We start from the raw sequence: 14,569 nt of genomic DNA on the forward strand, positions 1-14,569 counted from the left end.
GTGGCTGCAGAAACCAGCAGGTAGGAGAGAAACTGGTCCAGTGGGACTGCGCAGGAAAGAAGAAAGTCTGCAGCTACATCAGCGTTTCAAAACAGCAACTCTAAACTCTAAGACAACTAGGTATGTCCAGCTTGTGGCCCAAATACTGGAATTGTAGGCTCCAGCCACAAATCCTGGCTTAAGAATTTCCTTTAAACATCATTTACAGCAGCTTCAAGGACACAACTACATTTCAGCTGATGTTAGTCTGGTTATTCTCTCCATCTTACCTCCAACCTATTTAACATGCTTTATTTCTGAACAGCATTTATCTAGGTAATTTTTTAGCACTGTGTTTTTACCTTTGTGCTCTAGGTGGGCTGTTTTTTCTGTTTTCACTTGTACCTGACATCTTAAATTAGAATTTTCTATCTACCATAGCTTTTCTTTTTCCTTTTAACTCCTTTGCTACTTTCTATTACATTCTCTTTATATTCCATTTCCATGGCCTTATAAATTTTGGCATATTTTCTTGACAAAATTCAAAATTATCAACCTCCACTAAACCATCCAGACTTTACTATCCTAATGCCAATCAAATTTTGTGCCCTTATTTTCCCTGCAATTTTTATTCTTCTTCCTTTCTATACATTAATTCTTTTGGCAAAGATCAGTATGACTATGTGCTAGTTTATTTGGTAGAAAACTCAAGGTCTTTGGCTATTTTCCCTCTGGACATTAGTCTAAAACCTTTTTTTTGTTTTTTTTTTTTTTTGTTTTTCGAGACAGGGTTTCTCTGTGGCTTTGGAGCCTGTCCTGGAACTAGCTCTGTAGACCAGGCTGGTCTCGAACTCCCAGAGATCCGACTGCCTCTGCCTCCCGAGTGCTGGGATTAAAGGCGTGCGCCACCATCGCCTGGCAGTCTAAAACCTTTTTAAGCAGACTTTTTAATTTTGTCTCCACGAGTGAAAGAGCATGCACACATGCATGCAAGACAGAAGAGGGTGTTAGATGCTCTAAAGCTGGAGACACAGGCAACTGTGGGCTTCAAGATACAGATACTGGTAACCAACTCTGGTTCTCCGTGCCACGAGCAGCAGCGACAGCTCCAAGATCCCTCTGCAAATTGTTTTTTATGGGTTATTATTTTATTATCTGTAATTTTATAGATTTTGAAATTATTTTAGGCATGTCTGAAACTAATGCTTGATTAAAACTTTCAACTCCTTAGGCTTGTCTGCCTTTAATCCCAGTACTGATGAGGCAGGTAGATCTCTGTGAGTTCCTGGACATCTAGAGCTAGTGAGGTCCTGTCTCAAAATTAAAAAATAAAAAAAAGAACAATTGAATTTTTTCAGCTTTTTTTTTTAGGCAAGAATTTCCCATGTTGCTCATGCTGGTTTAAAACTAGAGACCTTCCCAACTCAGCTTCCTAAGTACTGATGACAGGTATGTACCACCATACCCACCAACTTTCACTTTCATCTCTATCCTTCTAAAGTGAATTTTGGAAGACAGATTACAACTACAGCTATAATTCTGCTAAGTTCGCTATTTCACTTTTCCCACCTTTGAAAATTATGTTTGGTGGAGCTGGAGAGATGGTTCAGAGGTTAAGAGCACTGCCTACTGTCCCAGAGGTCCTGAGTTCAATTCCCAGCAACCACATGGTGGCTCACAACCATCTGGTGTCCTCTTCTGGCCTGCAGGCATACATGCAGACAGAATACTGTATACATACTGAATAAATAAATCTTTAAAAAAAATTATGTTTGGGAGAGGGGAAGGGTAAAATGGCTCAGTAGGTAAACATACACGACATAAGCTTGACATTCTGAGTTTAATATCTTGTACTACAAAGTCTTTGTCCTGACTTTCACAGGCACACCAAGGCACACACTCGCACCCACACATTAATGTAATTTTTTAAAGATTTATTTATTTATTTATTATGTATACAGTGTTCTGTCTATCTGTCAGTGCTCTTAACCTCTGAGCCATCTCTCCAGCCCCCCATTAATGTAATTTTTTAAAATTGTATTTTATTTCTTTTTCAAATCTATGCAGCCTTTCCACATAATATGTTAGTCTTAACAGTAATTTATTCTTTTTTAACTTTTTCTAAATTTAACTTTATTTTATGAAATTAACTTCATTGGTATGAAGATGTCAGATCCCTTAGAACAGGAGTTACTACAGATAGTTGTGAGCTGCCATGTGGGCACTGGGAATTGAACCTGGGTCCTCTGAAAAAGCAGCTGGTGCTTTTGACCACTGAGCCATCTCTCCAGTCCTGATTCATTCTTTCAGTTTTTTAATCTGCAACATAAAAACATTTGTTCTTATCTGATTTGTCATTTGTCTCATTTGACACCTGTTCCTAGTGTTCACTTTTTACCATGAACTCACCTTTTGAAAGGTTTACATTTCCTCAGATTCTTTGTGATCTATGTTATCAGAATTCCTCCAGTTTTTCATTTTGTTTTACTTTTTTAAACCAGGAACCCAAAGATGTTAATCAGTCCAGATTTTTTTTATTTTTATGTTAAATCATTTTAAGGTTTCCTAAAGGCTAAATGAGTAACTAAAAGAAATAAGAGGTTCCAGGCTACAAATTTCAAGATTCTACAATGTCTAAACTTCCTTGTTAACACTTTTTTTTTTTTTTGGTTTTTTCGAGACAGGGTTTCTCTGTAGCTTTGGAGTCTATCCTGGCACTCGTTTTGTAGACTAGGCTGGCCTCAAACTAACAGAAATCCGCCTGCCCCTGCATCCCAAGTGCTGGGATTAAAGGCATACGCCACCACCGCCTGGCCTCCTTGTTAACACTTACACTAGGATTTTTTTTCCTCTTTGTTCATTTCTTCACTGAAGGACACAATCCTTCACATCAATTACCTGTAAACCCAAGATTTACAAGGGTTTCAGTTTCCATTATCAGGCTAACAGTTCAAGGTTGCATCACCCACCCTTAGAAAATAAAACCATCATACAAAACCTATACTCCCTGGAGGTAATTGCCAAAATAGCTCTATGCATATCATATTGGATTCTACTTCATTTTTACTATGGGTTTTAACCTTCCCAAATTTTTGTCTATATTTTTTTTGAGGTGCATATAGAGGTGCAATATAAAGTCAATACTGCTTGACTTTATTTTATATATAACTAATATTTTACTTGTGATTTTAATTCAAAAGCTCTGGTAATTCACTTTCGCAAATAACTTTGTCACTGATAATAATTTTGACTTACTGACAAAATACTATGAATACATCTCTTTCCCCTCACGCAGGCAATCAAATCCTTAAGTTCTGTGCATGCTAAGCATTAATTCCAGCCCAAATGATTATATTTTAATATGTTTGAAACTCTGACAGAGCAAGCATCTGGATTAGTTGAGTCAAATTTCTAAGTGTGGTCTGGAATGCTTAAGAATGTAACTTAATGATACTAGTTGCTTGGGGGCGAATTTATTGTTAAGTTTATTAAACATGCATTAAAAACAAGTCAAAAGCATCACTTTTACACAAAAGTCAAAGTATTTTACACAAGCATCACAAAACATGTTAAGTTGTTACAACACTAAAAAGATCTTAAAAGATTTTAACTTAAGCCTCTAACTTTAAGTTTTCCATTGAAACCACTCAGTCCTATAAAAATGTCACTGTTTTATATGAATGATTACATTAAAAAACCAACAGAGTTTGGGCAAGGTACAGCAAGCCTGTAATCCCACTCAGGAGACTGTTTAAGATGATGAATTAAAGGCCAGCCTGGAGATACACTGGATGATCCTGTCCAAACAATCCCGAGTTGTTACTTATCACCGCTTGCACTAATTTTGGCAAATTTCTACTTAAGAATAGAATTTCAATTTTTTTACAGTCATGGTTAACCTACATATACCCTTTCTTAGGAAGCATTTGTACATATTCTTCTGGACCTTTCAGGTATCATGATGAATTTATGTACCTGGCAGCAGACATACCAACGTCTACTTTGAAATAATCCCTTGTCTGAAAAAGAATTAAACAGAATTTGAAGAGCTAACTTCAGTACAGTTTAGCCCTGTCCATCAGACAGATATCCTACTCCGACCCCCAAAAGCTTAGAGCCCCTCGGAATCAACGCTAATCTAAGGAAAGATTATCATTTCCCAGCCCAGTCTTTCCTACTCATTTGAAATGGTCTCCCACGGCTGCTGCCTTGAACGAACGAACGAACACACACACACACACACACACACACACACACACACACACCCTAGTGGACTAGGGAAACCTTTTAAAAAGGATTGCTAATTAACAGAAGTGAAAAAAAAACTGGTGGGTGTATGGTTCAAGCCTTTAATCCCAGCACTTGGGAGGCTGGGGCAGATGGATCTCTGCGTTCGAGGCCAGCCTGGTCTACATACACATCGAGTTCCGGGACAGCCAAGGATACATAATGAGATCCTGTCTCCAGTAAATAGGTAAATGTAAAACTACCAAAGGGCCTATTTCATTCCAGCCATATGGCTTTCGGCAATGTCCCTCGGAAGGAAAGCACGAACTCATGCTGGCTTCTAAGATCAAGTGGCTATCTGGGTCTGTCTCTGCCACCTGTAAATGTAGCCCAACAATAAAGGCCCTTGTGCGATCAACTGGACCTGTTAGAATCAGGAGGACTTTTTGATTCTGATTTAACAGGATTCAAACTGGCTGTCCGGGAGGGGTAAATGCCTCTCTTCCACACATCCGTGGCCTCCATAAATATCACTTCGAGGAAGACGCTGTCTTTCCTCTGGTCTCTCTGTTCTAAGGGAAATGCCACGAAGACCTAAAAGCGCTCATCGTCAACTGTCAAGGCTCACTTTTCGGTGCAGGAGATGAACAGGTGGGGGAAAGAGTACAAAGGTGAAGCCGGATACGCAACCCCCCCTCAACCCCAATCAATCCCGGTGCTAACAGCAGAGGGAATGACCCGGACGAGCGGGTTGCGTGTAAAGGCAACGTGCTGTGCAAAGAGCTCCCCGAACCTCGGACCCCCACCTGATAAACGAGTGAGTCGGGAAGGGCCCAGCTCCACTTCTCGGATTGGGGAAGCTGAGGAACGAGGCCTCGCTGGGAGACCCGAGGTGCTCGCAGTGGAGGACCAGGAGCTGATGCTCACTCACATCCCGACTTCCCCCGCCCCTGCGATGGAGCAAGCGGGCCTCCGCCCCCCACCCCCCAACTCACACACACACACACCCCTCCCCGGGGAGCTGCGCGTCTCCGCAGGTTCTAAGGGCAGGGTCAAAAGACAGCTCCAGAGCTCTCCCGCCGCGATTCGTAGCCAAAGAGCGTTGGGAGCGTGCGTGCCTCCAGTCCAACATGGCGGCGCCGCGGCCGCCCCCCCACCCCCCGAGCCTCCCGCGGGCCCGAGGCTTTCCCTCGCAGCCCTCCGGTGGGCGGGAAGGCGGCCCGCACCCGCCGGACCCCTCCTCGCCGCTGCTCGCCGGAGGCGTCACCTACCCGACATGCCTAACAGCCGCGGCGCGGAGCCCCCACGGCCCGCGGAGAACAAGGGAAACGAAAAGCCAGGCGGCGCGGCTGCTGGAGCTGTTCTGAGGGCGGCGCGGCGGTCTGAGGCCGACTGCGGGACCGCGGCAGCCAATCAGCGCGCGGAGGGCGATACCACCGCGCCGCGGCCGGAGGGGTGATCCTACCCCGCTCGGGTCCGCCGACCCCGGCGTCTCTCCTGGATCGCCCCTCCGCGACCGTACCATTATTGAGAGGGAACTGAGAAAGGAAAGTACCAAAGCACTCGTGGGGCTAGGGGAGGCGGCCGCGCCGACTCGCTCCGTCCCGTTTACAACCCCCAGTTCTAATTGTATTGGGACGGGCAGAATTGTGAGCTGTGAAAGCGAAAGAGGAGGCGCCCTTTTCCCCAGTCAGAGCTATTGGCCTGGGAATCGGGTTTCTTTCCTCTAACGTCGGGAATGGTGTGACCGGCCTCGCTCCGGCTCTGGCTGCAGAGCTTGAACCACTTGGGGGCGTTCCGAGTCTGAGGAGCGCGCGGGACGAAAGTCGTGACGAGCTCGGTTCCCGAGCACCTCCAGGCTTGCTCGAACTGCCTTGTCCGGTAAAAGACGAGGTGAGACGAGGACAGAAACGCGAGTTCAGTCTAAATCACGCACAGAACTGACCCCGGGGGATAAGTGCGGGAATCGCGCTTCTCAATCCTTTATAATAACAACTATTTGTCGGCGTCTTACATCATCTCATTTAATTCGCGGAGCAACTGATGAAATATTTCCTCCAGGTTGCGGATAAAAAACGAACAGACTGAGGTCGTGTGGCTAATAAGGGCAAAGGTGGAATTTGGAAGTCTAGAAACCCAACCCCACTGCTGAGGGCTTTAACCTAACGCTGTACAGTATACTCTGTTGGAGAAAGGGCTTGGAAAACTAAGAGAAGGACATTTCCCCAAGTGAGTGACATCAGAACCAAAGCCTGGGTGATGAGTTAATCAAGTTGAAGAAGTGGGCAAAAGATCTGTCCAGAGTTGTAGAACAAGTAACTTGATGTGTTTGGAGTGTCGCCTGCAGGGGAGAATACTAGAATATGCCAGAAAAGTAGGAGGCTAAATAGCAGAGGCCTTGTAGTTTGAACTTTATCCTGAAGGCGGTGGATCCACCCACTAGAGACTTCAGAAGGGTGAGATCAGATACGTATTTCCCAGCTGCAGAATGAAGAACAGGTTGGAGATGAGAGACATCTAAAAGTGTGTGTGTGTGTGTGTGTGTGTGTGTGTGTGTGTGTGTGTTGAGAAGAGGGGCTACTGAGAATATTGCTCAGTATTAAAGCCTGGCCTAACATGCTTAAGTTCCTGGATTCAATTCCCAGCACTGGTAAATATTTTTTTTTCAGCCCATCGAGGTAGCACATGCCTATTAATCCCAGCATTCAGGGAGCAAAATCAGGCAGACCTCTGAATTCGAGGCCAACCTGGTGTACATGGTGAGTTCCAGAACACACAGGGCTACAAAGAAAGACCTTGCCTCAAAACAAAAATCATAATTTTAAGCAGAGAGATCACGCCACTGGCCAGTGCAGTGGTTATAGTGAGAGATCATAGTGCACTGGACTCAAAGTAGCTGTGGAGGTAAGGACAGAAATCACGGGCACACTTAGGAGGAAATGGTGATCAGTGCGTGTGCAAGGAGCTGGTGCAGAGTTTTAGGTTTTCTATATACACAAATGGGCAGGTGGAGGTGTCACTCACTGGGCTAGGGACCATGGGGAACAGATTGGGATGGAGTAACTAGTTCAGAAGTGATACTTGAGGTCAGAAAAGTGCATGAGGTCCTTTCTCCTCATTATGCCCTCAACTGTATAGACAGAAGATTATTTTAAAAAAAAAAAAAAACCTCCAGATGGGTACAAACAAGCAAAGCTAAAGAAATAAGTCTTCCACTACTACGAGCCATATAACTTGAGCATCTGTAATCTGTAATGAGGAAAATAACCCAGAGAAGAAGAGCTTTTCCTGCAGCAGGAGAGATTCAGGCCTCAGGAGGAAGAAAGAGATCTGGGTTAGTTTTTTTGTTTTTGTTTTGTTTTTAAGTTTGAAGGAAAAAAAAAAAAAGCAGTGTTGTTTGGGCCGGAGAGATGGCTCAGCGGTTAAGAGTACTGACTGCTTTTCTAGAGGACCCAGGTTCAATTCCCAGCACCCACATGGCAGCTCACAACTGTCTGTAACTCCAGGATCTGAAACCCTCACACAGACATGCATGCAGGCAAAATCTAATGTACATAAAATAAAAACAAATAAATTATTTAAAAAAAAAGTTGTTCATCTTTGACTACTTATGTTTATATCCTTATTTATTCACTTATTCATCAGTCTTCCTTTCCTAAGGCCTGCTCTGTGTGTAGAACCTGGGAAGTCCTAAAGACAGAGACAGAAACCCAGCTGCCACCCTCCAGAAACAACAGTCGCATAATTGGCGTGGTGCAGACCTACAGTTCCTACTGGTTGTTGGAATTGAATGTTCTAGAGTTGGAAGATGTTCTAAAAATAGGACACTTCGTCTATGAGAAGGTAGGATTATCAAGGAAAGATCCCGCACGAGGTGCCTCCTGAAGCAAGCTTTGAAGGAAAATCAGGAATTAGCTGGTGGGTATTCCAAGCAAAATGGGCTGCATTGGTGATCCTGAGAGAGAGCGATTGGGGGCACTGTAAGTAGCCCTGATTGTCACTGGAGTTGTAGGGATGGGGGATGAGAAGAAATGCCTTGTCAGAAGTGGGCACCATGTACAAATGGAGCTACATGTGTATAATCCCAGCACACAGGAAACTGCTGCAGGAGGATCCTAAGTTTGAGGTCAACCTGGACAACAAAGACCATGTCTCAAAAGAAGGGGGGGGCAGAAACTACTCTGAAAGGCCTTGTATGCTTTATGGTTGACTTTGGGCATCATAGTTTAAAAAGGAGTAAACTTGAGGGCCAGTGAAAGGGCTCATCAGGTAGCCACTTAGCACCAAACCTGACCGTGTTTTTTCCTTGGAACCTGCATGGTGGAAGGAGAGAACCGACTCTTGGATGTTGTCCTCTGACCTGTGCATGCATTAATTAATGATCAGTTAATTAATTAAAGAAGAAAAGTGGGAGCTTCTGAGGAAGTTAACTTAGGAGTGACAGTTTTCTGTCTCCATTATCTCATTTTCAGGACAGACTTGTGAAACAGGGATAACCCTGAAACTCCGAGAGGTGAACATGTTGATCAAGATCCCATGGAATAGCAGCAGAACTCCTGCCAGCCTTTGAACTGAGGTCAGTGATCTGTGCAGTGTCCCTGTTCTCCAAACTCAAAACTCCTCCCATGTCTGCTCTGTTCCAGGGCCTCCTCCACCACAGATGAAGCCCTGTGCCCTTCTGCCTTCCAAGCGTTTGCCCCATAGACGAATCGAGTGGGCCCTGATGACATCTACAGCAAGCTTTTGTCTTCACCCACTACCGCTTCATGGTGACACTCCCTTCTCTAGTGGCATCCACTCGCCTGGCTTGGTCTACACGCTGAGAGGAGAGAACAACGGCTTCAGCAGGATGTTTCTGGGAAGTTTCATTTCTGGACCTGTTTGCCCCTGATCTATTCCCCATGGCCTCACAGGAGGTCCTGCCCTCTGCAACCCCCTCACCCACCCCATGATGGCTGGGTGTTGGGTTGGCTGTGTGCCCAGCAAGCTATAGCCACTAGGTTTAGTCCTCAGCCATGCAAAAAAATTACTTTAAATTAAATATTGTGTAAATTACTACCACTGGAATTGGTAAGTAAGAGGCTGGGGAGAAAAGTACGTAGATGAGCGTTAAGATCCCCAGGACTCATATAAATGCTGGGCCATTATGGTGGTCTGCCTGGAATCCAGCACTTGGGAGGCAGACCCAGAGCCCAGGGCAAGCTGACTAGCTAGAGTAGTCAAATCAAGTGTGCTCCAGTTTCAGAGAGACACTGGACTTTAACCTCTAGCCTCTTTATGTGGCAGTTTTCTCGGGAATCGAAACATTCTACCTGCAGAGACTCTTCTTAAGATAGGAGGTAAATAATTCCAGGCAACTTCTAGAAGTCCTGGAAACTGACCAGATTCACCAGGCTTTTTTCCCTTAAGACTATGTAAATGACTCCTGAGTGTTGCTCTCAGGCAAGCCAAGCTGCAAAGAGGATTCTCAGACAAGGCCAGCTTCCTGGAAGAGGCTCAAACTATCTGAGGCACTAGGAAAAGACACATTCCAGCCTGTTGAGCTGCCTGCAGGCTGCGCAGTGTGCACCAGGTTTCCAGCTTTTGTGAGCTGTCACCCATGCTAGAGTGGGTTTTGGTGATGTAGATGTCTTCAAGTGATTGCTGTTCCTATAAGTCATAACCCCACCTCCATACTTTCTGTAAATAACCCCAGTGGAACTCATTGGCTCACCAAGTTGTACTTTGGTGTATCCATACATTGGTCTGTATTCCCTTTCTAGAGTGAACAAGTGTGTGTGTTTGTCCAGGAAAAGTTTGTCACATCATACCTCTACATATGCATGTGCACACACTTAATACACATACCAAATACACACACACACACACACACACACACACGAAACATAGTGTTTGTCAATGGGAAACTGATAAGAAGTCAGAGTGGAGATGAAACACAAGGAGAAATAGAGGTCACTCCACAGGGAGTTAGCCGAGCTTCAGGTTCCACTGGTGACCTGAGCTCTAGCACCTGCCTCCCGGAGGAAGGGAAATGTTCAGAGCCCTGATCCCTGGCTCCAAAACCCACCCCCTCCCTTTGTCCTTCCAGTTCATGGCTCCTATAATCCTATTACCACTGATGACTTCTATGTTGCCTCTGCTGCCAGGTTAGCTCCCCAACTCTTCCATCATTGGTGCAATCCTTGCAAGGACATTTTTAAGGACTGGAGATTTAAGTAGGGTGAGAGGAGAAGCTGTCAGAGAGAGCTATTTGAGCAGAGGTGTGACCTGTTTGGCCAGGATTTCTCTGGCTGCTCTTTTCAAAATACAGTCAACTACAGGACACACAAGTAGAAGCCAAATGAAGTAATTGCTCAGAAGAGTCACACGGAGGCCGCAGTGAGATCCTGAGGCAGCCACAGGATTCGAGACTTTCCAGTTTTTTTAGTTTGTTCTGTGATATGTGGCATACTTCTTTCTGAACCTAAAGCACCCCATCACAATACCCAAAACAGTAGGCATTTCTAAAAAAGCTTATTTATTTTGATTTTATGTGTATTGAGTATTTTGCATGCCTGGTGCCTTCAGGGGTCAAAAAGAGGGCATTCGATCCCCTGGAACTGGGGAGTTCTAGATGATTGTGAGCTACCGTGTGGGTGCTGAGAACTGAACCCGCGTCCTCTGGAAGAGCAATAAATAGTCTTAGCAACTAAAGCCAACTGTCTCTCCCAGCTCCAACATTATGCATTTTTTAAAAGGAAGTAAGGGTGGGGGGCTGTGTGCAATGAATAAGTAGGAGTAGCACCACACAGAAACGGCCTGCCTCTCTGGCTTGTGTGTGAACGCCTCCAACTTGAAGAGCTTATGGAGAACTGCCCTATGGCTCCCAGGAGGCACAAGTGAGTGTCTCATGAGTGTTTGCTGAAAGAAGGACAGCTGCCCCAAGCCAAGTGCCACAGGCAGTGTGTAGCCATTGTCAGCACTCCAGCCCTTGCGAGGGAGGTGTCCCTGGGACCCAGTTCCTGCAGCCTTCCTCGAGAGCAGGCTTTCCAGCTGCAGCAGGAGGCTACCCAGTCCTCCCACCATGGCAGGCGCTTCCTGTTTAGGGTGGAAAGGAACCAGACACTTTCCTGTTAGCAGGTCTCTTAAGCAAAGCAGCAGCTGCTAGCAAGAGACTGGCCCAGTCTTGCCGGCCAGATGCCTGGCGGGCAGACAGCCTTTATGTGGAAGGGAAGTGGGGCACAATGCCAGACTGGCCCAGCTTTTATTGTGTTCCTCGCAAGTCCCCAGGGTCCTGGTGTGAGTAAAAAACAAACCAAGAAGAGGCCGAGGCTTTTACTAAGCTGTGATGAGGGATGGGGCAGTGGGGCTGCTCCAAACTGAGCACAGCTTGGGGAAGAAGCGCGGTGCTTGTTCTGCAGTATGTCGTCTGGGCTGTGAGCGGGTCCAGGTATGGAAACGGCACAGGGTTGGGATAAACACTTGTGTCTGTGCAACCCATCACCAGTACTTGACAGGATTCAGGCTTACTAATGATCCTGCTCACTCCTCATTGCTTGTCAGGGACTTGGGAAAGAAAAAGACAAGAATTCTCTTTGTCCCCCTTGAGGAATGGCAGAAACTCAAGAGTTGTTAATTTACAAAGGTCACACAATGTGAAAAATAGCCAAGATTCAAAGCCAGGTCAGCCTCATGTCTTGTTTTTCCCTGATCAGAGAGAGAGAATGAGATCCAAAAGTACATATAGGCAGGTGCACTTATGAAGATGCCTAGACTGAGAAGGCCATGCCCACTGTGCTGGATAGGGGGGCTTCCCTCTGTCATAGGCAGAGGTGATTGCTAGAAAGTGGGGAATTGCATCGCTAAAAGCTCAGCAGCCTCTGCCAGTGGTAAGTCATTTCTCCACCAAAGCCTGCACCACCCAAGGGAAGCCTCGCCAGCTCCCTCCAGCTCCTCTCCGGTCCTCACTAGTCCTCAGATTTTATTGGTTTGGGGACTCCTTGAGGGTGGTCCTCCTGTGACTGACTTACTTGGGAGCTCAGAATCCATTCCTTCTGATAGAATCTACTTTGTGTTCTGCAAACTTCCTGGGGAGGAGGAAAGTGCAAAGACAACACTGGCTGTTCTTGTTATACAGAGGGAAACTGAGGCCTAAAGGTTCCGTGTCCTGGATTATACATCTTGCCTGGTTCAAGGGATCTGCTGTGACCCTCTGCCAGAACAGGAGGAATGGCCTCTGACAGCTACTCCCCTTAGCACACAGCATGCCCAGGCCTGGCATGAGTTCCAGAGCTCTGTCCACTCTGGGAGGATTGGGAGGCTCTAAGGAGCTGAGCCAAACCCCAAGTTCCGCAGGAGGAAGGGCGGGGAGGGGGGCAGCTCTCTTTGAAGAGGACGCGTGGTGAATGCTACCAACACTGCTGGGTCAGAATCAGAAACCACCCAGCAAAGAGAGGGTAGGAAGGAAGACAAAAACAAAACCATTGGAAAACTCAGAGCTGATTTCCTCTTGGGCACTGCTGGTATTTAGTGTTTAGTGATTCTTTAAGTCTGCAGTAAGCCTCAGGAATCTGAATATTTCTGGAAGGGGAAATGGGGGTTGTGTTCTGGAGACTGAACCCAGGGCCTTGTGCTTGTTGGGCAAATACTTAACCTCTAAGCTATAGCCCAGCCCAGGAGCCAGAATTTTTAGTAAGTGTTTCTGTGAGGGACCTAAGAACCACATTTCATGCATTCCACTTGATGTACTGTGTTCTAGAGTTAGACCATTCAGGTTTGAATCCTGCCTTCATTACTAGAACTATGACCTTGGGCAAATGATGGAATCCCTAAGCCTCATTTTCCTCATCCTTTAAAATAAGAATGCATAGGATAGTAGCTTTCTCCTAAAGAAGTCACAGGGTCTTTCTCTGTAGCCCTGACTATCCTGGAACTGGCTTTGTGGACCAGCCTGGTCTTGAACTCACAGATATCCATCTGCCTCAGCCTCCCAATTGCTGGGATTAAAGGCATGTGCCACCACACCTGGCTCTCCACCAAAAAAAGATTTCTTTTAGGGGCTGGAGAAATGGCTCCACAGTTAAAAGCACTGGTTTGTCTTGCAGAGGGCTGGGTTTCATTTCCAGCACCTCCATAGACAACCGTTTGTAACTCCAGTTCTATGCAATCTGATGCCCTCATTTGCCCTCCAAGAACACTGCACACATGTGATGGACCTACATACATAAATACAGGCAAACCATCCATACACACAGAAAAATTTTAAGATCTTTATTTTAAAATATTTAGTTTTAATTATGTGTGTACATGTGCTTGTGTGCACATGGATGCTAATGCCCTCAAAGGTCAGAAGAGTGTCTCAGATCCCCTGGAGCTCCAGTTAGAGGCAGTTGGGAGCACCACCCAATGTGGGTGCGGCAAGTTGAACTACTATCTTTTACAAGTGCAGCAAGTGCTCTTAACCACTGAGCCATTACTCTAGGCGCTGATGTGGTGGGGGGATCTTGTTGCTGTTGTTTGTTTGTTTGTTCCCATAATAGCACAAAGGAGACAAGGTAAAGTGGAACAAGGTAGCTCCCAAAGTCAGCAATGGTACTAGTGTGGATGGGATTGCCCTGGGATTCACAGAAAGAGAATCTGTGTGGTCAAGCCTGTATTCTTGCAGATGCTTGGTTATCTAGAGATCCACAGCTCCCTCTTCCCCTTTCTCAATAGTGCAGGTGAAATGGACTCTGGGTATGCTAGAATGGAGAGAATGTGCTAGATGGGGCGAATCTAGCTGCAGAAAGAATCAGGTCAGACTGGACTTCTGCTCGGAGTCTACTCTCAGATAGGTGCCCCTTACTGATACTTTCCAAAGCTCCCTGATCTAAAGAAGCGCTTCCAGGCCTGTTAGAATCCACCCATTAGTCAAAACTACCATCTGCCCTTGTCATACCTATAATTCATACATATACCCTGCAGTTGCCTGTTAAATTATAAGTTGCCCAGTTGAACTTTGTCTAATCATTTTCATATGCCTGTCCCAAATGCCACACGACACTCACCTACATTAGACAACTATTAATGTAATATTGAAGTTGAACTGAGAATTGAGGTTTTGTTTTCTGTCTTTAGTAGCTCTGTCCCACTGTCCTTCAGAACCTCTCCTGCAGGCCACCAAAGCTTGTCCACCATTTATTTTGTTCTTAACTGAGAATTGACACTGTAGGCTCTCAGAGGACTAGGCCACCGGCCCAGGCCTCAGGCAGCACCTCTCAGGAGGATTTCCCTGCTGGGTAGTTAAACAAGGAAACCCATCTCAACTCAGCTGCTCCCTGGCATAGGAATTGTCGGCCCCAGGGAAGGGTCTTCCCAGAGAAGTGCTTGTTGCTAATAGATCTCC

General features: G+C 45.8%; 1 protein-coding gene and 1 long non-coding RNA gene across 3 annotated transcripts in view; one reads left to right on the forward strand and one right to left on the reverse strand.

Moving 5' to 3' along the window:
- Positions 1-5,588, reverse strand: part of Taf15 (TATA-box binding protein associated factor 15) — a 42,662-nt gene extending 37,074 nt beyond the window's left edge. For both annotated transcript variants that reach the window (XM_050132238.1, XM_050132235.1), the window contains exon 1: positions 5,478-5,588. In XM_050132238.1, the coding sequence (XP_049988195.1) occupies positions 5,478-5,484 (7 nt within the window). In that variant the 5' untranslated portion in view covers positions 5,485-5,588. The remainder of the gene's footprint in view (positions 1-5,477) is intronic.
- Positions 5,589-5,753: 165 nt separating this feature from the next.
- LOC126494827 (uncharacterized) lies at positions 5,754-10,566 on the forward strand. Its single transcript, XR_007590077.1, has 3 exons — positions 5,754-6,099; positions 7,867-8,124; positions 8,679-10,566. It is a non-coding gene; the product is annotated as an uncharacterized lncRNA (long non-coding RNA).
- The last annotated feature ends 4,003 nt before the right edge of the window (positions 10,567-14,569 follow it).

The sequence above is a fragment of the Alexandromys fortis genome, unplaced genomic scaffold (genome assembly GCF_014885135.2).
Source record: "Alexandromys fortis isolate MF-2015 unplaced genomic scaffold, M_Fortis_MF-2015_v1.1 scaffold_412, whole genome shotgun sequence".
Classification (NCBI taxonomy): Eukaryota; Metazoa; Chordata; class Mammalia; order Rodentia; family Cricetidae; genus Alexandromys; species Alexandromys fortis.